General features: G+C 40.5%; 2 protein-coding genes across 3 annotated transcripts; one reads left to right on the forward strand and one right to left on the reverse strand.

The window, feature by feature from the left end:
- Nucleotides 1–1223: 1223 nt before the first annotated feature.
- Nucleotides 1224–13802, forward strand: patz1 (POZ/BTB and AT hook containing zinc finger 1). 2 transcript variants are annotated; one of them, XM_088309982.1, is made up of 6 exons: nt 1224–2797; nt 5440–5503; nt 5584–5755; nt 8266–8424; nt 10054–10260; nt 11295–13802. In XM_088309982.1, exons 1-6 carry the CDS (start codon nt 1464–1466, stop codon nt 11756–11758), a joined length of 2400 nt encoding a protein of 799 aa, XP_088166108.1. In that variant the 5' UTR covers nt 1224–1463; the 3' UTR covers nt 11759–13802. The 2 variants fall into 2 exon arrangements, with proteins under 2 accessions (XP_088166108.1, XP_088166109.1); XM_088309983.1 differs by lacking the exons at nt 8266–8424; nt 10054–10260 and having other exon boundaries at nt 1228–2797.
- A 539-nt stretch (nt 13803–14341) lies between these two features.
- LOC148327552 (solute carrier family 2, facilitated glucose transporter member 11-like) lies at nt 14342–22286 on the reverse strand. The gene is made up of 12 exons (XM_088309985.1): nt 22256–22286; nt 20542–20640; nt 18975–19135; nt 18758–18882; nt 18549–18678; nt 18133–18281; nt 16979–17166; nt 16794–16904; nt 15698–15799; nt 15361–15436; nt 14872–14999; nt 14342–14788 (listed from the first exon to the last, which is right to left on the reverse strand). Exons 1-12 carry the CDS (start codon nt 22271–22273, stop codon nt 14615–14617), a joined length of 1461 nt encoding a protein of 486 aa, XP_088166111.1. The 5' UTR covers nt 22274–22286; the 3' UTR covers nt 14342–14614.
- Nucleotides 22287–23732: the final 1446 nt, after the last annotated feature.

Here is a 23732-nt window from a genome sequence, read left to right on the forward strand (position 1 = left end):
AGATGGGAGACAGACCTCTGCCTACCAATAAATGGAATCGTTTGGAACTTGTAACAATGGTTGTGGAGGCACCTCAAGGTCAGAAACAACGGTTTGCTTTTTGTCAGAAGTTAAATTGTTACAAATTAAGTCTAAAATGGCTGCTGTGGGCTGGACTTGTGTGAACTTGATGCTAGCTCGGTTCATACTACGGGACAGTCTAAAACTTAAAAAATAAATAATTTCCCAAATCCATGTCAGTCACCAAAACTCACTTCCAAAAATACAAATATGGACATTTGAGCCTCTTCCTCGCGTAGGCACTTGTTATAGAGAAAGCGATTATCAATGAATGTTTGAAAGCTATGACCAATCCTCACAAAAAAATGTATGTTAAAATCTCGAATCATGCTCTCTTCAACTGAAAATATTAAAATGATTGCCTCATTATTTTGGATGTTAGGGGCGTGTTTTCCTTTGCATAGAAAAATCTTAACTTCACTTGATGTTGAAATTGATCAATCTTCACAAATTTGTGTGGATAACACGTCGATTTCAACAGCTCATAATTATAAAGATTGCCTTAATAGTTTGGATTTTATGGACATTAACATCTTCCATATGCGCTCGCTACTACTAAACGAGAAAAAGGTTTAAAATCCTACATACCGAGATTGTTCTAGTAATTTCGGAGGTTGAAGTAGGCACCAGGACAGCTGTCCACAATTTTGGTGACGATTGATCAGTTTTATGATGAGCTTTTCTCTATAGTGCGCGTCTTTGGAGAGTAAAAGCCTAATGTGCATAAAATCCAAGGTAACAGGGCGAGCAGCATAAACCCAATGTAATATTTTTATGGTTTCTACTGCACTGGGTTTATCATAAACGCAAAACAACCAATTAATTTCAACATAAAAAAGACAGCTCAACGTTTTAAAAATCAGGCAACTGCCGTCAAGTTATTATTCTAGTCAAATCAGACTGATTCATCTAACTTAAATAGAATGAAACAATTAGCCACTTAATGATGGAAGTATTGTGTTGCCTTCGGGCGTGAATGTTATTTGTATTGAGAGAAATTGATCAATGCTATAAACTGACAGGTCACTGGAATCGTGACGTTGAATCGGCGTCACCTGGAGCCGAGCGGGTACCACGAAGCTACTCAGGGCGACATGTCGATTGTCGAGCGGAAAAGGCTTTGAGGTCGCTGCTCTATGGGGGGAGGGGTCTGTACACAAACAGGAAGAGAGGACCTGCGCATTAATAAATACCGACTGTGATTAAAAAAAAACACAAAAAAAACAAAGACCACCGGAGCGCTTCTCATTGTCCTCAGAGGGTTGCTAACGTGACTAAAAACGCGTATGCACGCGCGATAAAGCCTTCCTGACAACACAAACACGAGCGACCCCCCACCCGTCGAGAAACCCGGGTCAAAGTGCACAGGAAGCTGGGGGGCTGCCATCTTTAGCCTTCTGCTAATGCTAGCGTCCAAACGTTACATACGCTACAACGACGGGGAGGAGCGGTCGGTTCGGGGGGATTTAGTAGCTAGCTGTCCTCCGCGGCTCCACTGCAAAATTGCAAACTCCGTCCTTTCGCCTCTGATCCCGCCGCTGGATGCATTCGGCATGGAGAAGCTAGCGGAGCCGTCTTGGACTTCTTCGTACACCTACCAGGTGAGCAAGCACAGCGCAGAGATGCTACACAACCTCGACGTTCAGAGGAAAGATGGAGGCAGGTTCTGCGACGTGATCCTGCGCGTCGGCGAGGAGAGCTTCCCCGCGCACAAGGCGGTGTTGGCGGCGTGCAGCGAGTACTTCGAGTCGGTGTTCGGCCGCCATCCGGAGGACGGCGATGCCAGGGAGCTGGAGATGCACACCATCAGCCCCAAAGTTTTCAAAGACATCTTGGACTTCGCGTACACGTCGAGGATTGTGGTGCGGCTCGAGTGCTTCCCGGAGTTGATGACAGCTGCCAAATTTCTTCTGATGCGCTCGATCATCGAAATCTGCCAGGAGGTCATCAAACAATCCAATGTGCAAATCCTCGTCCCGTCCTCGCGGGGAGGGAACGCCAGCCTTTTTCAGGCCGCCGGGTCGGCTGAGCTGGGCTTTCCGTTGGCCCAGCAGCAGGATTTGGTGAACGGCACGGCGCTGGTAGGCTTTGCTAACAATGGACATCAGGTGGATGGGAGCGAAGCCGCAGCCGCCGCCGCTGTGCTACTGGAGGACGCCGCCGAGGGATCAATGCCCCTCCTGCAACCGGTCGACGGGCTGCCCGTGTCGCCCGAAATAACAACATTGCACCACGACGCCGTTGCGAAGAGGAGCAGGGGGCGACCCAAGAAGGCTGGCGCCTCAGAGGAGCCCGTCCATTTCAGTCACCACGCACAGAAAAACATCGTGCTCTTTCCTTGCGGCGCTTGCGGCAAAGCCTTTACGGAAGCCTCCCGTCTGAAGAACCACGAAGCCCAACATGGAGCCAACGTCGGCGGCCGCTCGACGCCGGGTGGCCTGGCTCTGATGGGCCAGGAGAACGAGGCGCAGTTCCACGGAGGGTTGATGCTTGACCACGGCCGCAAGCGCGAGAGGACCCGGCGGCACGTCGGTTGTGACATCTGCGGAAAGGTGTTCCGCGACGTGTACCACCTGAATCGACACAAGCTGTCCCACTCCGGGGAGAAGCCATACGCGTGTCATGTGTGCGGTCTGCGCTTCAAACGTAAAGACAGGATGTCCTATCATGTGCGCTCCCACGACGGCTCCGTGGGCAAACCGTACGTGTGCCAAAGTTGTGGCAAAGGCTTTTCCAGGTGAGTTGAACTTCATCAATTTTTGTGAGTGTGGTGCCAAGACCGTAAACCTCTTGGGTCGTTGACGTAACTGTCATCTTGTTTTGACAGCGCCTGTGATTTCTTGCGCTCTATGATGCTGCTTTAGTGTTCTCAATTTAAACTATCAACGTTGGATATAACAGCGCCAACGTGTCCAGTGGCAGGCCTTGCATTTGGTATTTGGACCTTCAGTGGTCAACAGCAAAATTCAATCACAGAGTTGGCATTATGTGTCCGTAAATGTTTTTTTAATGCTGCTTTAAAAATTATAATAAATTCTTTACTTTTTTTTCAACACATCAGGTTTTTGAGATTTTTTTTAATTTTAGATTTGACCTATAAAACTTTGCGCAATACGGATTTTACTATGCATAAAAAATCATTGCTGAATGTAGTCCTGAATTCATAAAACCTAATGTTCTACTTTATTGTATTATTGTAGGGCCCAACCAAAATTGAGTTTATGAGGCCAATGCCAATTTTTATTTCCAATTGATCGGCTGATAAATTTTAAATGTCTAAAATAAAATTCCCACAATGCATTTCAATGCGCATCAATTCTATGCGTAATTTTGCTGTTCACAGAACGGCTTGGTCCCTATTCCCTGCAATTAGCAGATGTGAACTGTTAAAAAAAATCTCTTTGTTCCCAGAAGGAAGAACACAATGCAATTCTTTTGATTAGAGTTATAAGGACATTAATACTTGTCATATACGTGTGTTTGTGTTACCAGTTGTTGAATTAAAAAAATAAATAGACCAACCGAGACGTTGGTTCTATGTAAAAAAAAAAAAAAAAATTGCCAGGTCAAATCTTTGCACATTTTGCAATTTTGCATTGCTCACCTGAACATTGCATGTGAAAATTGTTTCGAAAAACTTTCACACATTTTATTATACAGTGAAACCTCGAATTATGCATGTCCCATTTTACTTGCATTTTAAGTTCCGCACAAAATTTTGTAGAAAAATTACTTCTGTTAATGAACTATTTTCAGCATACGAACACTTTTTCATGGATAAGTAAATGAATCTATGTTGCAATTCTTCTTGCGCTGCATAACCATCATTGGCAATGTGCATAACACTTTGCTGTGATCTGAAAACTTGTGGCATACTTCCGCAGTTTAAGGTCGAAGCTGTTGCATATGTAGGTGGAAATTTCACCTGCACATTCACAGACGTCCCCGAATGTTGTCGCGAGACAGAGGTTCCACTTGCGAACAATCCATTCATCCAATTGCCAGAAGTGGCAGCGTTGCATGAATGCGGAAGCATGTCAACAGACACATTGAACTTTTGTCAAACAAACGCTAAACAGTCAGAATGGCTCAGAAGAAAAAGGAAGCGGCTAAAGCAGCGTTAGTGGAAGCGCTTGTCATAAATGAGCAGAAAGATCAGTGGTCTTGTTCTCTGGTTGTTGTTTTTTTTAACCAGGCTACGTATGCATTGTTATTTCGAGTTTTATTAGACTACAAATGAGAAGGCACTTGTGTGTGATAGCGTGAGCAAGGCAACAAAAATAAATACAATTGATCAAAAGCCATTTGTAGCAAATGAATCCTTTAAAAGTTAATGCAATATTCCATTTTATGACTTTTTTTTAACGGAATAAGGCAAGTTTCTTTTAAATAGTACACCATTATCAATCAATGAATTAGAAAACAAACAGACATAATAAGAAACCGTTGAATCAGTGTTATTATGGAGGCAGACTTTTTTTTAAGAGAGCTGTAGTCCTTCCTCTTTTCCCCCCTTGTCTTGTAAAATTAAGGAGCAATAGGGTGCGATTTATTCAGCCGGCCGATTAATTGATTATTATTATTATTAAAAGCTAACATGCTATAGAAAAAAAACATTGGCAGATTCGTAATAAGTGCAAAAAAAATATTAACACTTTACTTGTATCTCTGTTTAAAAAAAATCAGAAATATTTGTGCTATGAAGTGTAATATAACTGGTAATGTCGTAAAAATTAGACTGGCCTGCACTACTGTCGATGTCGCTCAGTGAAATCAACTGGTTGGACGTTTCCAGACGGCTGCTTTACTTCGTTTGCCGGTTGCTAACATCGGACCCTTAGAGCCGCTGCCGTTTCAAGGCAATGGCCCACCAGCCTTTCCGAACTGTGTTTGTGTTCATCGTTCCGTTATCCTTATTTCAATCTTGGAATCTTTGAATGATTGCTACACAAAGAAGAAACAAAGCCGAGATCTTAAATCGTAGATTAGCGCACTCGGCAAGCGTAACGAGGTCATCTATTCGTTTATCTGTCTGCTTCACTGTATGTCTTGATCTTGGTGCTGATATTGTGCTCATTTAGCCTCCGTTTTTACTGTGTTGAATGACTACACTCGGTGTCTCTTGATACCAATCTGCATCGTCAATAAAGTGAAGCACTCGCCTGGAAACGTCTCGTCTGCTAATAACGAACAAGAAATCCACATTTGTTTATTTAAGGTATTAAAGTGTGTAAATTGCTCAAAATGCGTTTTGCTAGTCGGCCGATTAGTGATCAGAACAATAATGGCTTTGCTGATTTTTCTTTGCAAGGGCGGGAAAATGCTTTAATGTGTCCCACAAAACACACAAAAAATAACACATTCATTTTGACCCTTCAGACCAGACCACCTGAACGGACATATCAAACAAGTCCACACAACCGAGAGACCCCACAAGTGCCAGGTGATATGAAGAATGCTTCAACCAGAATTGAATTAGTTTCAAAACTGTAAATTTACATCCTCGTGTTTGGCCTCTTGCAGATTTGTAATGCCTCTTTTGCTACAAGAGATCGCCTCAGGTCACACCTTGCATGTCATGAGGACAAAATTCCCTGCAAAGTTTGCGGCAAGTTCCTCCGAGCGGCCTACATGACGGACCACCTCAAGAAGCATAGCGAAGGAACGCACAACTACTGCGGCATTTGCAACAAAGGTAAGTCATTCAGGAGCCGTATACTCCAGGCGAATGTTTAGTCGTACCTGTTTAGTTTTGTTAGGGAAACAGACCCTGACAAAAAGTGAAGGCTCGCTATTCACAGAGGTTAGAGACCAATGTGAGTAGAGCTTGACAATGAATTCAAATTGGATTCTGATTTTGACTTTGGAGTCACACAGAACTAAAAACATTATAATCAAAGAAAAACAATTGATGTTCTGAAATTAACGGGGTATTTGAAATTTCCATGAAAGCACAACATAACGTGTGCCGTGTTGCATGTGCAGCAAGCATTTGACGTGTAATGTAACTCTGCTCTCACTGAGGGTGCTGTAAGCTCCATATGACACCCAATTGGAGTTGACAGTTATACAAGACGCACAATGAAAATAACTAAATAGAATTACACATTTAGAAACATTGGCCGGGCTAATGCTAAAGTTAATGTAAAATCCCATTGACGTGCTACCATAAATTTAGCTTCAACTTCAGTTACACGTTTACTCCACTCATGCATGCGTGGCTCCACACTGCCCCTAAGAGGCCAACACACACATAGCAGAAAAAGTCGGTATTTATTTTCAACAGTTGTTTTTATTGCTGTTATTGTAGTATATTATTATTTTACTTTATTCCTTTATTTTCTGGTTGTTCTTTTAGGCTATATTTAAAGTTGCATATTCAAGGATTCAATTTATATTTCCTACTAACAAGTTTCCGCATGATATGGCACAAAATCTAGCCAGGTTTGTCAGAATAACAAAATACAATAAAGTAAAAATGATAGAGATAGATGGTTTTAATGTGAGCAAAGGTGCAATGCAGCAAGTGTGTGGCTGCAGCAGAATGAAAATTATTTCAAGTGTAAAATGAATTTAACCACTGTAAAAAAACGACACAATGTGTATGCCAACGATGGAGTCTTACCGATTTCAATGTGTTCTCTTTTGGTCTAAATTCTTCTCGCATTCATTTCACACCACTTGCTGAAGCTGCAACTTCTTTCGGAATACGCTCAAGAAAAAAGTGTAGGGTAATTCCTTTTGATGCTTACCAAACTGAGGTAAGCCAACGTAATGTGCGTTATGCGGAAGTCTCACATGACTCTCGCTCAGAATTGATTTGGCGTCCCAAATTGTACAACCTCAGGGATGTTTGACTTAATAAGTTCCACTGTAAATATTTGATTTAATTCCTAGACTGTAATTCTTGTAAAAAAGTACAGATACTACGACACCATTTCCACTTCATCAGTCAGACATTTAACATCCGGGGAGTAGGCATGCCAGGCGTGTGGAGTACTTTTCAGGTAAACTCCAATGACACCACGTGTAGCCAGCTGCATCTGATGCTCTGCTTGGTTGGGGTGAGGGAGTCGGCAATCCTGCGAGTTGCAGCGGCTGGCGTCCAGCGAGCACCGAGTTTTGAGCCCCGTCGGCGCGTCGCGTGAACTAAAAAGAATTAAGCAGTGGTGTGATAAAGAATCACTTCTGTTCTCCTGCCACAGTTGAATTTTACGAGTTGTAGTATTCTCAAGAAGCAGTCTCATATTTCTTCTTCCACACTGTATTTCCTAGTTGACAACACAGAGGTAACACGGCATCCATGTTTATACTTCATTATAGCCACCAGACTCTTATGTTGTTTTTATTATCCTTTTCTATGCACTCCTTTTACTTTGAGCGTTAAATGTTCAGTGCCTTGTGTTACGGGCGGTGTGTTGAGACTGAACATTCCGTTGAAGTTTTAAAATGTCAGTAATCACTAGCCATGGCTCGAGTAATGGTTTGACGGTTTACCGCGGTTTTAAAAAGTGAAGGTTTCAATAACCGTCAAAATGGTCCGTCACCGATTTTCTTTTTTGAGTAGCACTTAGCACTTCTAAGCTTGGCACGTCCAGCTGCGATGCGATTGGATGCTTTCAAAGATGAGACTTTTTAAACTAAGCGAGTCCTGTCTTTGAAGTAAACAAGGAGAGGCCTGACGCCCCTTTTTATTTTATTTTTTTATTTATTTATTTTTTTTAAATCTCGGTTGAGCAGAGAGGGGAGGCTTGAGCAGTTACAAAGACCCCACAGAGAGCGAGACGAGACTGATCCACTGTACTATCTGCTGATATGTTAATAAATTTGGATCGTCCAAATTAAAAATAAAAAGATCTTACTTTTCTAATCGATCTAATATAACATGATATATGTTTCCTAATTTGTTTATTATGACGATTATCGACATGTGTAAGTTGTACGTGTGCTCGTACTCTGCCTCAAATTCAGTGGCAGTGGTGAATCACCGCTTTACGCTAATTCATGAACATGCGATATAGCACAGATAATACATTTGTACATAATACACCTTACGTTACAATTTTCCTCAGGACGGTTCTGTCCAGTCACGACTATTATATTGGTCAAAGCAATCCAGGCGATCTTGGGCTGGGCATAGCCCGTGTGTGTCGAGGCCTCCGGTTTTGCAAACGACTGCCTTGTTTGTGCTCTTCCCGGTCGCAGGTTTCTCCACTGCCTCTTACCTTAAGGTGCATACAAAGACACACCATGGCTCCTCACTGCCACCTTCTGCCACGTTGCACACCTTCCCCGAGCCAAGCGGGGAACTACAGATGCACAACGGCGCTCCTTACCACATGGGACGCCAGTGCTCAGTGGAAGGCAAGCAGTCGCCGGGCCCATCTTGAAACATTCATGTCACTGGCTTTCAACTGGCTGTGGTGCTTGTTTTTTTTTTTTATATCAAATGTGCTGCTGCATCTTTGTGTTTTGCTTAAAACACAAGCGCACATCAGTCTATGCTGCTCCAAGCTTCTCACTCACTGTGTGTGTGTGTTGATTGCTACATCATTTGGAATTGTCACAGACCGAAATGAGCAGCTTTCTCTGCAAATAACGACTTTCCTTTGTCACAATCAGCAGTTAGCGCGGTTGTTTGCACCTTGTTTTGGACATGGCTTATTCATAACCATGTGGGGAGTTTGGCTCTCAGTGTGTGTCCAGCATGGTCATGGCTGCATATGGTTTGTCGCTTGGTTGGCCCATTACCAGCTTGTCCACAAGGCACAGTGTTGCATGTTTTGTGATACTGAGTTCTGTTTGCCCTGGACACAACCTTGAAAAAAATAATAGCACAGAGTCGACACATCCATTTGACAATCAAGACAAATGAGAGAAGCAACTCAGCATCTTTGAAAATGTTGCTGAGCACATATATTTAACGAGCTTATCCTCAAATATTGGCCTGGCTCATTTAATAGCCTTATACTTTTTCTGTCCACGTAAACGGCTCACAGATTTGATAAGGTCTCATTTTAATGTGGATACAAGTCTGGTACTTTACACTGTGAGTGTGGTGTAAATGCACACATCTTTTGTACCTAAAAGTAGTGCTTTGCCTCTATTTTGTGGTATCTGAAAGCCTTGTCGCTATTTGTGAGTGCTCGGTCCAGATCATCGAGAATAATGGAAGAACACAGTATACTAAATAAGTAGTGCATGTGTTAATTACCTTCTGTTATTCTTTTAATTCTTCTGCCTGTCACTATGTGTCACTGGCATAGCAAGATCCACATAGATTATTTGTAGTAATTAAATAAAATTTGTAAATAGATATTTTTTTCCTCCCGCGGTACACCTGATGATTACTTACTACACGCCAATGTGCCGCAGCGTAGTGATTGGAAATCGCTGCTGTAGAAATAGCAAGTCATAGAATGAGATTCAAAAGAAATAATTTAATTGAGAAAATCTATGATGAATGAAATACATATCAGGATCGTCCAATAACATTGCCGGTGGACTTGTGCTTGAGTGTTTCGACTGCTGTTCAGGCGGTTGGCTTTAATCATGTGGGATGATGTGGAAACTTACTGTAAGTAGGAAAGGAAATTCTCGCTCCCGGCCACTCTTTGGAAAATACACTTATTTATTTATTGACGGATGATGTATGGTTGTCTGCTGCTCCATCATTAAATGAGCATGTCCTCTAGCATGCTCCTGGCACGTGCATGTTCATTATGGGATGCGAATCGTGTCACTGTTACATCCCAAGTTTAGCACGTCTAATGCAGACTTAAGTTCATTGATTGATGATCCTGGGAACCCGTTGTCTGGAATAGACTGGAGGGGGTTTGAGGGGTTTTTTTTGGGGGGGGGGGTGAAGGGAAATCTTTTAATTCCCTGTCGAGCATGCTCTGTTTCCAGCACTTCAGAAGATAATTCTGTCTCTGTGGTGTCTGCTGGCCTATTACGTCTGTTCTTCCTCTTCCTGGACGGGTGGTTTTGTAGACTCCCATCGGCAGCTGGTACTCTCCTCGCCCGAGGCAGGGGCGCGCTTTCATGGGCTCTCTGGACATCAAGTTCTACCCCAGCCTGGCCCTCCAGCCTTGGGCCAGCAGCCTGAGATGCTGGTAGGGAAGCCAGGCGGGACTCCGTATTTCTGGGAGTGTCGCTCTGGTGGGGTGCCCGCTTTCCCAATCCATGGGCCTGCTGCAGGTCAGTAAAGTCCAGCAGGTAGTGGGTGGGCAGGTGCATGATGCGGATATAACAGTTGGCTGGGCGCCACTAAACATGATTTCCATTAAGATATAGACTTTTACCTATCAAAACAAAAGAACTCTATAATTCAGAAAGTTTTTAACTAATGAAAAAAAAAAAAACTGAATTTGAGGGTGTTTCCAATCTTTTTACTGCTACTATCCCTACATACATAGGGCATCACATGCATACATACATACATACCGCATATACCAAGACAGACAAATGCTACATACATACGGTGAATGCATACTGACACTCTATACATTCACTATATTTATAATTTCATTTTTATCTGTGACTAAAAAGTGAAGCATGGAGAGTCTCTGTCACCGAACTTACCAACCGCCTCTCACTTTACACTCCTCCTTTACTTGCCCATTCCCTCTCCTTGTGATATTATAATAAAGCTACCTTGGCCACGGCAGTCCGTTTCTTCTTCTTTGTCAATTACGCCATGTTCTTTGTCATTCATTCAAATAAATAAAAAATAGTGTAAAAAGTACAATGTGCATGGTCACCCAAAATGTCGTTTCCCCATAAGAATACTAGTGGTCGCTGGTTTGTGTATGAGTGTCAATCGCCAGGTGTGTTGGTTAGAGTAGCCAACTTTGTTTGCACTCGTCCTGTTGAGTCGCCTTTGGCCGTGTTGCTCGGCGTGTGGCGGGCCTTGCTCTTGGAGCCATATGGTTCAATGGCACATCATCAAAAAAACAATTTCTGCTATTTCTGATTTTTGCGAAAAAAAAAAACATTTTAAACAGCCAAGAGGGAAAAATTTATTATTATATTTTTTATCTAGACTTTCTCGTATCCACCAGCCTGAATAAAATATAAGAAGCTGAGTGCTAGGTGGAAATTTCATGGGTTCCGCTTGATGTTTGATTTTTCTCCATTTTTTTTTTTTTTTTTTTTTTGACGCCAGCTATCCTAATGCACTCCTCTCCCCATTCCTGCTTTTGTCTTCTCATCCCACTTCCTTTCTTCTTTAGATGGGCAGGAAAACGGCGAGAAATGCCCTCATCTGGAGTCAGAAGAATCGGATCCTTCATATGGGGAACTTTCCAACTGTGAAGAAATGAAATCTCCACACAAATCAGACCGGCCGGAGCTGGAAATTCCTTCGCTGGCCTGCAACGGAACCTCCGCGGGGGGCCTCGGCTCTCCGGAGGCTCCCAAAGCCAAGACGGACCCTGAGAAGAAATTCAACTGCGGCATCTGCGGTCAGGCCTTCCGTACCAAGTCCTACCTCAGGAAACACCAGCACAGAGTACACAAAACCTCCAAGGCCCAGGCGGGGACCGGATCCGGTTTGAGCGAGCTGGCCCCATTCTCTCCTCAGCAGAGCATGTCCCTGCTGGAGTCGTTCGGTTTCCAGATCGTCCAGTCGGCTTTTGCCTCCTCGCTGGTGGACGCGGACGCGGGTCAGAGCGGGGTTGACTTTGGAGGGAAGTGACACGCCCACATGGATTCTGATGCTCCCATCCAGGCCCACCAAAGTTGCTCCCTGTTCGACTATAACTTTGCCTCAAGACTACTTCTCTTGCTTAATGTGTATATTTTTGCCAGACTGCCATGATTCCTACTTTTTCTACTTTTTTCAGAGTATGGAAAGTGCATATACGGTGTTGTAATTATCTTTATATCGAGAAAGACATGAAGGTGATCTCTCCTTTGTATCATTGTTTGAGAAACTTTCAGTTTTGATTGTTCATTGCGCTTTCTTAGCTGCGCGTGTTCTTGTACGTGACGAATCAACGGATGCACCCGACTCACCCGCTAACTCCTCTGAAACCGTCTTGGCCTTCAGAGCAGTGGGCGGCGCTTAACTGTGTATTTATGTTGTTCTGTTCTTTCTCACGGGGTGGGGGGGTTGTTTAATCAATCGCAGATTCAAGAATTGGAATCTGTTCAATGCTAGCTCACACATCATTGTTCGCGTTTGCTTAAGTCACAAAAAGAAGCAAAGCACCGACAGAAGACGAAAGTCAAAAGGCACTTTTTAGTTTTTGGGTTTTGCATTTGCGTTTAAAACCGATGTCTTTCGCTTAAACAAATCAAGAATGTGGTTGTAGAATAAGAACATTATTTGTTTGTTTATTTTTATTTTTTTTGGTAATAGCTTAAAGGACAAAGGCTGCAATGGTCTCTTAAGATGGAGGGTAGTCAGTCATCAGCGTTCCCAAAAGTGACCACGTTAAAACCTGAAACATGCCATTAGCCCGTTAGCAATTATGTTCCCAAAACGTCCTCTTGTGGTGTTCCATCCTTGTGTGTTCACTGAACGGGGACCATGGTCAGGTAGATTATGGTTTATATATTTTATTAAATGTAGATTCTATTTTATTAACTTATTCATGCCCCTGCTCTTTTGGGTTCAGTTTTGTTTGTGTGCGTCAACGTTTTGACTTGTCAATTTTGAAACTCTCACAATTATGTTTCAGGAGCCCGCGAGTTTGTTTGTTTGTGTGTATGTGATCAAGCAGCATCTGGACCAGTCAAAAACAAATGAGCTGTCTTTTGTGTGTGAAACATTCCTCCGAGACTAGAACGAGAGGTTTCTGCTGTATTATCTGATGGAATCTTGCTGAAGAAACATGCCGAGAAGTAGGAACATTTCCTCATACGACAACGCGCATTGTTTCGGGTTATATTTTGATTTTCTGTTTGTCTCACCATGTGAAGTGCGTGTGTTCTGTCTCCTACATTTTTTTTGTTTTCGAGAATGATTGTGTTTCTATATTATTTATGATTATATAGTGAATTGTAACAAGTGTATATACCATCCATATGCACATTCTATAAATATATATAAATATCCAACCAACCAATGAGGTCTTTTACTGGTGGACCTGTACATAAGCAGATTGTTTTGGTTTTGTCCGTTGTCCTGTTGTGCTAGACGCTTGTTAAGTTATATTACGTTACATCTTTGGCTGAGTGTCAATCAACTACGTGCGAGCTCAATGTCGGCCGCATGGCGCTTTTTATTTGTTATTTTGTTGTGATCCACTCTGCCATGAAGGCATGTGTTGTTATTTGAAGACAAAGTGAATTTGCTTCACTCACATTGGTACTTAATCGTGAAAGATGTTTGGGTTTGTTTTTTTTTCGCCCTAAATGTTTGGCTTTCTTCTTTCGGTCTGTTGCAAAGTGCCTTCCACATACTGATTGTGCACAGCAGTGGATATAAAGGTTGTCTTTCGGAGAATTGTACCGTGGCTTGCATTGGAACGTCTTTTATTTTTTACAAAACACACAGAAAATGTACAGTATCTCAACTTGATATTCCTATATCGTCATGCAAAACGAAACGCACGTAAAAAAAAAAAAAAGCTTTTGAAACATGTGCGCTACATGTTTTGTTATAACGTCTTTGGACATATTTCAGTATAAGCAGCTTACTTTTCTACAGTATAAATCTTTGTTTTTGTACTCTGTTATTGAGTCTCTCTTGTTGCCAGAGAGACGAGGATCCAATAAATTGCAATGGAAAAGCCCTTGACATCTACACCGTCATTGAGTTCTCCTTCTGTAATCCAGAAAATACCATTAAAACACTGAATTGTTTGACTGATTGATTAGGAGACATTTTTGTTTGTCTGCACGTTAAAACCGCTTTCCACGTTGGGTGCAACTCATCTCACTCGGATACATTTTGACGGACTACAAAAAAAAACCCACATTTTATGTGGTTTTTATATTTAGGGTCAGATAGGTTTATATTGTTGTTTTCACTTGGTAAATGAAACCAAGCAAAATGTTGGACCGAGCAGGGCGTGTGTGTCCAATGAGTCATTTACGTATTAATTTATTTTGTGTAAACCACATCTTAAAAAGAGGAAAAAAAACATGATTGGGACCTAAGAAGAAAAGTATTTAGCAAATGACATCTATATATGCCATGTAATATAAATGGAATATGCTTCCAGCAGAGGTGAAGTCAGCCCCAAGTGCTTTTAAATCCAAGTTAAAAATGATTATATGATTTTGGTCTTTCAATCTTTCAAAGTATTTTTCAAATCATGTTCTATCAAGTTCTTGCACTGCACGTCCTGTTTGTACATTTTGTAAGATACTACCTTTCTTTTAAATGTCTTTCACACTTTAGTTTGTAAATGCTTTAAATATACTTTTAATTATGGGAAGCAAATTGTGTATGAAATGCACAATATAAAGCTACCTTGCCTTCCCTATGCCAAGGTAAATTAAAATTATGACGAAAGCATGTTTTTGCATTTCATATTAATATATTATATAATAGCAAAACTAAAGATCAAAAACGCCCCTGTCAATAGATACTTAGTCCGCATTAAAATTTGGTGGTGAGTTCAGCGTCCCTGTTCTTGTAATTAAGTTTGTTGAAGTCCTCCATAATCTCCAACATGGTCTTTCCTTTAGTCTCTGGCACCAGAAAGATCACAAAGGCTCCGCTGAAGATGCAATAGACCACGAAAATCAGGAAGCAGTACTGGCCCAGTGCATTCTTCATGGACACACACACACACCAATGTAAGGTTGGCTCAGCATGGTGACAGTATATGCAGACCGAGGTGTGGCACGTCTCACCACTACGTAGCTGAAACACATGCCCACGAGGAACATGCTGAGCCAGCTGATGCTCCCACTGATGACGTAAGCGGAGGGACGCCATGCTTGGAGGAAGAGGTCAGCGGCAAGGGCCAGAGACGCTCCAGCTGAAGAAACACAATACTTAGCCTACCAACATAGTTCCATACATTAAAACATGGAGATTGTAATACAAAGTGTTTGGAAAGTCACATGTCATGTTGACGGCTCGTATCCATTTCACCGTTGAAATGTCAATTACGGCCGGAGTTCGGTCTCCCTAATAAGGAATTTGCCTCACGACACTTCACACATTCAAACAATGACATCGAAGGGTTTGTTCCCGAGTGGTCCCCTTCTGTATTTTTGCCACCCGAGAATACATTTGATGTTACGGTGAAAATATCTTTAATAGTCGTTGATATATTCAGTTAATAAAAATAAAACATCCCAAACACTGTTTTTTTTTTTTTTTTTACCAGAACTCACAGGGTCCAAGTCCATAAATGCAGATGACACAAAAAATCAGACCAATGTTCACATATGGGATCCATGAATTCAGATCCTGCAAAAGATGTGGTAAAATATAATATTTTAAAGTTTCACCATCTGCAACTAATACAGCATAAGCATATGTGGTGCAGATTTTATTTGGTCCATTCATGTCAACTGCTCATCTTAAAAGTAAAACTGCCTCCTTTGTGTTTTTTTTTTCCTTGAAATGTATGAAAGACCATTAAAATTTGTGAATTATTCAGTGCAAATTTAAGCAAATACACAGGGTTATGTTCATGTAGTGTCAAAATCAAAGAAGGTGAGTGGATACCTTGATGCACAGCATGACAGTAAGAAGAGACATGGTGACAGCCATCAGTAAATAGCCATAGCCCATCAGCTTCTTTCGGCCAGCGCGGTCGATTAAGAGGGACTGAAACACAAACAGAAGGGTGACTTTTGAAAAGTTCAGGACAATCCAGTAAACCATCCTTAAACCATGACATCAAAAGGGCTCTTGCTTTGCATCAATATCTGTTTAATTTGGTTCGAACAAGTTTTCAAATAATATTTTCAAACTCTGTATACTCATAGTAAAGTGGGCTGAAATTGTTTAAGATATTTCAGACTAAAAAGCTTTTTTCCCTGTTTTTCTATATCTTTTATGACATCATGTTGATTGAATTGTAACCCATTTTTCTCATATTCCATTTAGTTAAACGGGTCAATGCACATTAATGAACACCAGTATATATTATATTATAATATTTTATTTTACATTCAGAATTTCTTATTGGTCGATTGTCACGAAAACATTTATTTTATTCCCCTTGATATAGATTTCCACTTTTAATTTTAATCTTTATTTACAACATCAATTTGTGAACTGGCTGTAATATTATAATAATTTATCCCACGTATCCCCTTTTCATTTTTTCATGATACTGTATCTACACACACACGTATATATATATATATATATATATATATATATATATATATATATATATATATATATATATATATACACTTTTTTATGTCATCTAATTTTTTTCTATTCTTTTTTTCCCTTTGATCAGGATTGTATTTTAAAATTTGGATATTTGTGACATTATCAATGTATCATATGTTTATGCCTCTTTACAACTTTTAACGACAAAAAATTTTGTCTTGAGCAAAATTTCGTCGATGTCGCATTTCCAGAAATGCGTCTCAACATGCATAAGTGAAAAAACTTCACTTATCATTGACTGCGTACTACTTATCCTAATAGATATAGCTACATACAGTATGTTTTGAATAGTTTTATCTCGGCTTGGTTTTGAAAGAGCTTTTCAAAATTAAAACAGAGATCCCGTGAGAGTGATTGTTGAGAACATAGACAAGAAACCTGGTCAAATTTAAATGTGATCCTGAGGCAAACTTACACACAGCAAAGCAGCGATAAACTCCATTGCGCCAATCCCAATCGTCAAATACGGCCTCAGCTCTTCTGGCACGCCTGACTCACGGAAAATGTCAAATGTGTAGAAATAGAGCTGATAGAAAAGACAGCTGATGAAAAGCAGAATTCAACTCAATTTAAGGTAAAACTCTCCTCAGCTGTCGGTACCGCATTCATGCCACAGAACTGATTGCAGGCACAGGGGAAAGCCAACGTCAGCAGCTGCCATCGGACACAACGAGAAGTCAAGACGTCCTTCACCGTTTTGGCCTTCTCCCCTTGAGTGCGCTCTCGCTCCTTCTGCATGTCCTCCAACTCCATTTTCAAGTTGTCCTCCTGCCACAGCCACTGCAATGCTGTCACGTGACACAAATGCAACTTTGAGCTCAGCTGTCCGAAAAGGTGTTGAATGTGTACCTTTAAGGGGTCCAATGACTTGGCTCGAGGGCAGTGCCCTTAAACAGGGTACATAATGAGACCCTCAAAATGTGTACCTTTTGTAGGCAAATATCCACCTCAGGGTACTCTTTACAGAAGGTATGCACAAAAGTTTAGAAAATATCCCCTACCACAGATGATTTGTTTTTTTTTGTAACAACAGCATTCACAGCTTGATGGCAGACGTCACTTAGTAGGACTCCCCCTGTTCATCTCCATGAGGAAAGAAAAACAAGTGGAGTCTCAAAGAAGAAGAACGGTCTATCATGCTACCAGGATGGGAACACATTTGGACTGCTAAAACACCAGATAGTCAACACCTTAGCTTAGCATTTATTGGAACCAACTGTGTAACATAAAACGATAATGTTTAATGATCTTTTGTGGGAAAACCTTCTGCATTGCATGCCACGATACATCCTGCAAACCGAAGTGTGGAAGAAAAGTGCAAAAGAACACAAACGACAGCTAATTTTTTTTTTTCATCAGAACCGTTGACAGTTCATTTAAATTGCATCAACGTTTATTAAGTTGCCCATCCCATTCCTTTACTAAATTGCTCCTACTACTGTTTATTTCGTGAAACTACATTCCGTACAACAATGGTTTCTGCCAAAAGGAGGCCTCGCACTTGTTTGCACCCTTGCATGTCAACAAAACGGTACAGACATGGTCCCTTTGCCAATTTGGACCATTTGATGTAGCATTTCTAACCATAAACAGTACTTATTTGTTTCTTGGGGATCAATTATGAACCCTGCAGGGCACATCACAAAAAAATTGTGTCTTGGAAAAAAAAATTGATTTCTCCAATACTCATTTTTTTTTTTATGACCGTGTACAACCGGGAAGATATTTCATTTTGGATTGTAATGTGCCCTCACCTTTCTTGGTGCCTTCACTGTCTCCTTTGTCGATGTAAAGGTATCGTGGTGAATCTGGAAAGAAGAACAACGCCACGAACTGCACAATGGCGGGAACGCCGCTGATGGCCAAAAGAAAGGGCCACATTTCATCGGTGCCCATCAGCTCCCTGGACGGATTACAATTTTATCACAGTTGCTTAAATACTGAAAACGTTGAGAAACGTATTCACTGTTATTTACTCGTCAGGAATTCATTCATCTGCAAAAAAAAAAAAAAATTCAACAGCATGTTACATTACTCAGAGAGTGTAACAACGTGATATTCTCAATCCAAGCATTTCTGAATATTTTGGAGTTTATCTGCAAGGCGGGCAGCATGGTGCAGAGTGGTTAGCTCAACTGTGTCATTTTTAGTGTTTGAAAATATTCCCTACTTGATGCCGAGGATTTGACCCATCATTTTTCCCAAAGCCAAAAAGATGACGCCAGTGAGGATCAAGAAGCCTCTGAGTTTCTTTGGGGAACTTTCAGCCAAGTACATGACATGCACGCTCAAGCCAAGACCTGCCATGAGGACAAGGCCAAAGATGAGTGCGGAAACGATGAAAAACATCCGACGGGATGATTGTCGTCCTGTACATACCAACATTAAAGCCGAAGATTAACCGGCCGAGCAAAATCATTTCAAAAGACTTGGCCATGCGACTGAAAATCATGAACAAAGCCGCCACCATGGCCACAACATTGTTGGCCAACATTGTTTTTTTCCTGCAATAAAGAATATTATACATATTAATTGCTTTTGTGGTGTAACTTTGTCACGATATGACAGAGCAGTTGCATTGACGACGCGTTCGCACCGGCCATATTTGACGGGGAGACGGCTGCTTTGGATGACGCCGAGCCACCCACCCAAACTTATCACGGCGACTATAAAGGACCAAATGAGCTGGTTGGTGGAGTCGTCCACGGGAGTTTGGTAGCGCCACATCCACGTGTAGTTGACAAATGTCTGAATGTGCTGCACAAAAAACAGATGTGATCCTTATTTTTGAGTACTCCTTTTTTTAAATTTTTGGTTGTATCTATGGTCTCTCCTTCTCTAAAATCATAAGTATGCCCTCCCTCTACAATGACAAATGTATGCTTTTCCCGTCCACTGACATAATATGCTTTCCATATACGATGACATGCTCTCCCTGTACAAAAAAACTAAGCATGTATTCTCGAAGGAGGTAAGTATGCCCTTCCTAACTGATGCCATACAGTAAGTATGACCTTCCTATTCAATGTTGTAGCATATAATGACACACATGTTCTCCCTGTATAACGACACAAACATGTATTCCCTAATGTAGTATGCTTTCCTTATCTGACAACAAGTAAGCTTTCCCTTTTCAATTATATAGTATGCTCTCTTGTCTCAATGACATACTGTAAGTATTCTGTCCCTATCTAGTGATTTACTATAGTCTCCCTGTCCGATTGACATACGTATGTGTTCCCTATCTGATGACACACGTATGCTCTCCCTACCCAATGACACACAATGCTTCCCTATCCAGTTATAAAGCATGTGCTCTCTATCCAATGACACAAGTATGCTCTCCCTACCTAATAAATCACGGTAAGTATGCTCTCCCTAACCAATGACACAAGTATTTTCTCCATTATCAATGATACAAATATGCTCTCCCTATTCAATCACAGTATCGTCTTCCCAGACAATTATCTAGTATGTTCTCCCTATGTCTGTGGAATGTTCCTATCTGACAACACAAATATGATTTTCCTATCCAATGATGCAAATATCCACTCCATATCCACTGACATAAGTACTGTATACTCTCTCTTAGTATGTAATGACATAAGACTGCACTAATGGCACATGCACACTCTCCCTATCCAAGGACATAAATATCCTCTCTCTTTCCAGCAATGTAATTTCGATGCTATAGTCAGCTTCTCTAGTTATCTAACCTAGCTAAACTAAGCTAAGATAAGCTAAACTAAACTAAGCTAAGATAAGCTAAACTAAACTAAGATAAACGAAGCTAAATTATGCTAAAATAAGCTAAAATAAAATAAGGTAAGATAAGCTAAAATAAGATAATTTAAGATAAAATAAAATAAGATAAGCAAAGACAAGCGAAAATAAGATAAGGTCAGATAAGATAAGCTAAAATAAACTAAGCTAAGATAAGATAAGCTAAACTAAACTATGTGATTGAATGAAATTGTAAGTGAAAATGATGTTACTACTATGAGAGGCTTGTCATATGGACAAGGGATACAAACAGTCAAATCATATTCTGCACTCACTGTAGTTAGGGAAAAATAGTATAGCTGTGTTGGTTTATAGTATTACTGTCGCTTGGCAGTGTATTAACAGTCAAATGTGTGTAATAAAAGTTATGGCCATCTTACCACGGATGGAGAAGCAATAACGGACATTTGAATCCCATACTGAAAGGAGCCTCCAATTCCAAGCACAACAGCCAGTAGATAAAGTCTCCAGTACTGCAGCTGATGTGAGAGAGGACAATATTCAGTGTTTGCTGTTTACACTAGTTATATATTGAATGTCATTACACATCACTGTATCTTGTACTCATCCCCGTCTGGGCTTACTGAAGTGGGCCCAAACATGCGCTTAATCATTACTATTTAAATTTGAACATTTTTCTTGTTCTACGCTGTTATACATTTGCACGGGCAAAACAACATTCTGATGTGCACTCACCACAAGCACATTTGATTCACATGCATGATCAAATGAGAGCCAAGAGAATTGTTGAGTACATTGTTTTTTTTTTTTTTTTTTAAACCTTATTTAAGATAAGATAAGATAAGATAAGATGTCCTTTATTAGTCCCACAATGGGGAAATTTGAGGTGTTACAGCAGCAAAGATATAGATCACACAGAGTCGGCGGCGTAATGTAGCCGTTAATGTATAACATTAGCAGCAGACATTCAGAAAAAGCATGCAAATATACACAGTATAAACGTATCTAAGTGTAAGGAAACACTCCTAATGTTTGTCCATTATACGGAGGGGGAAACGCTGTAATGATAAAAACTACTGAATGATTGAAAATACTGCAATCATAAAAATATTGCAATGATAAAAGTACTGTAATGGTAAGAGTACAGAAATGATAGAAAAGTACTGCATGATAGAAAATACTGCAATGGTAAAAGTACTGTAATAGTAAAAGTACTGCAACGATAGAAAAATACTGCAATGATGAAAGTACTGCAATGGTAAAAGTACTGCAATGGTAAAAGTACTGTAATAGTAAAAGTACCGCAATGATAGAAAAATACTGCAATGATAAAAGTACTGCAATGATAAAAGTACTGTAATAGTGAACATCCTGCAGTGGTAGAAATACTACAGTGATAGAAGTATTGTAATAAGAATACTGTAATGGTAAACAAAATACATCATTGGTCAATATTTAAGTACACCCTTGGCTGAAAGTACAGTAGTAGTTAATATTGCATCCTAGGACTGCACAATTGCACTAATGCCCTCCCGTTTGTAGGCCTGACCCAATGTTCTTGTTAAAAAGTCTGACAGCAGTTGGCAGGAAGGAGCGGCGAAATCTCTCTTTGGTACAGCGAGGGTGTAAAAGTCTGTCACTGAAGGAGCTGTGGAGTGTTCTCAGAGTGTCATTGAATGGGTGGGCTGGTTTGTCCAGCATTGATGACAGTTTTGCCGTCATCCTTCTGCCCCCCACTGAGTCCACAGAGTCCAGGGAGCAGCCCAGGACAGAGCTGGCCCTCCTCACCAGTTTGTCCAGTCTCTTTTTGTCTCGGCCCGGTAGGTACATACCAATACTTTTGTTCATGAACTATTGGACAATTATTTAACATTTTATTAACATTTTACACAGATCTCAAGGAGCCACTTTAAGGGAGAATTCATAATTTGCACCATTGAAAGCTCCAATCAAAAGTATTTTTTTACATTTTTTTTCATACAGCAGATGGTCCCAAGGAGCTGTTACCAACAATGCAAATGTGGAAATATGCGCTGTATATAAAATTATTTCAAAACCAAATTACAGTTGTATTTGTGAAGACTACGACACATACTGAAAATGATTCAAATCTATTTTTCCTGTTCAACCTACCTTGTTTGATGCAAACATGATTTTGCTGATGCTGAGCACAGACTGGGCAGCAGCGCAAAATTTATGGAGGATGAAGCTCTAAGTTACACATCAATAGACTTGAGTTGTCCATTAATGTCGTTATAGCAAGATTGTCATGTTTTGTTGTAAAGTGCAATGTTGAACCAACCACTCCGGACGAAACCTGGTCTGTCTGGTAACAGCAATGCACCAAGTTCAGCCCGCATTATAGTTGAACATTAGGTTAGTCCACAGGGCACATGTCTACTCGTCACAAAACGCACTTCCATCGTCTAAACTTGAACCTAACTAACAATATTTGAGCGTCCTCCCATGAGAAGGGAGTGAGAGAACAAATCTGGAAGGACCCAAAAGGATGAAAAGATAAGCAAAAAATAAACTTGGAGGTCAAACATCATGATGTGTGACAAGGCTTCGCTTGAGTGGACATCTAAAACAGATTTGGGCAAACTTGCGGTGCTGTAGTGTTAGTATGAGGTGTTTATTTTATTAATAGTTTGCATTCTATAGCTTACAGTGCATCCACTAACCAATTATTTTACGAGCTAGAATGTTTTTTAAAAAGTCATTTATTTAATTAATGAAGAGAAGGGGAAAAAAAGTTCTGAGGTTGGTGGTTCAACTCGAGGTCCCAGCCTTGCTGCGTTCTCCTGGGCGTGTGTGTGGGTGTTTTCTCGGATCCTCTGGCCTCCCACATTCCAAAATCCTCCATATTATATTTACTGATGAGTCTGAATTGTCCTTAAGTGTCAATATGAGTGTAAATGTTTTTTTTTTTTTTTTTTGCCAATCTACGCCCTGCAATAGCCCCATGACATTTGGAGTATTTAAAGATCAATAAAGTAATAAATATAAAGTAAACTACAATTGCCAAATTAATTGTAAAAAAAAAAAAAAAAGCTCATGTATGAAATTATTATTTGACAAACCCGAGAAATCAAAGGACAGATAATGAGTTAGTTTTCTTCAATTATATCAACACAAAAGTTTCCATCATAAACATCGTTCTTTAAAAATGACTAAATGCAATTTTTCATTTGGGTTATTTTGTTAATTTTCGTTAACTATAATATCCCGACAGTTTTTGGGAATAAGGCCAGTGGGTCGAGGCCCGAACGGTATAGAGATTGTGGCCGGAGGGCGGGGGACTGACTGGCAAAAAAAGGTCAAGTGCCCAGCTCTGGTAACCACTGTACTTCAAAAGCAATACTTATGAGGATGATGATTATTTACACATTTAAATTTTAAGAAATTAAATGCAGTAGGAACTTAGTGACTTTTGGGACACCCACATAGTAGATTTAAAAAGTTTACGAATTGTTGGTCAAATACAAGTTTTTAAAACTTGACCACCCTGTACAGCGTCTCTGTAGTATACTGTTTGTGTAATTTTTTAGTCCCATTATTTTGTTTTTGTGCATATATTAATACATTCAAAATACATCTGTTGATACTG

Source organism: Idiotropiscis lumnitzeri, chromosome 11, assembly GCF_059441095.1.
Source record: "Idiotropiscis lumnitzeri isolate Australia: NSW breed Sydney's pygmy pipehorse chromosome 11, RoL_Ilum_1.0, whole genome shotgun sequence".
Lineage (NCBI taxonomy): Eukaryota > Metazoa > Chordata > Actinopteri > Syngnathiformes > Syngnathidae > Idiotropiscis > Idiotropiscis lumnitzeri.

Coding starts and splice junctions, on each gene's coding strand:
- patz1 (XM_088309982.1), top strand. CDS start 1,464: ATGCTAGCGTCCAAACGTTACATACGCTACAACGACGGGGAGGAGCGG. Junction 5,756..8,265: donor CTGCGGCATTTGCAACAAAG/GTAAGTCATTCA, acceptor TCCCGGTCGCAG/GTTTCTCCACTGCCTCTTAC. Junction 10,261..11,294: donor AATCCATGGGCCTGCTGCAG/GTCAGTAAAGTC, acceptor TTTCTTCTTTAG/ATGGGCAGGAAAACGGCGAG.
- LOC148327552 (XM_088309985.1), bottom strand. Junction 16,905..16,978: donor AGTTCTGTGGCATGAATGCG/GTACCGACAGCT, acceptor CTTTTCTATCAG/CTCTATTTCTACACATTTGA. Junction 14,789..14,871: donor TGTGTTTCAGCTACGTAGTG/GTGAGACGTGCC, acceptor GTGTCCATGAAG/AATGCACTGGGCCAGTACTG.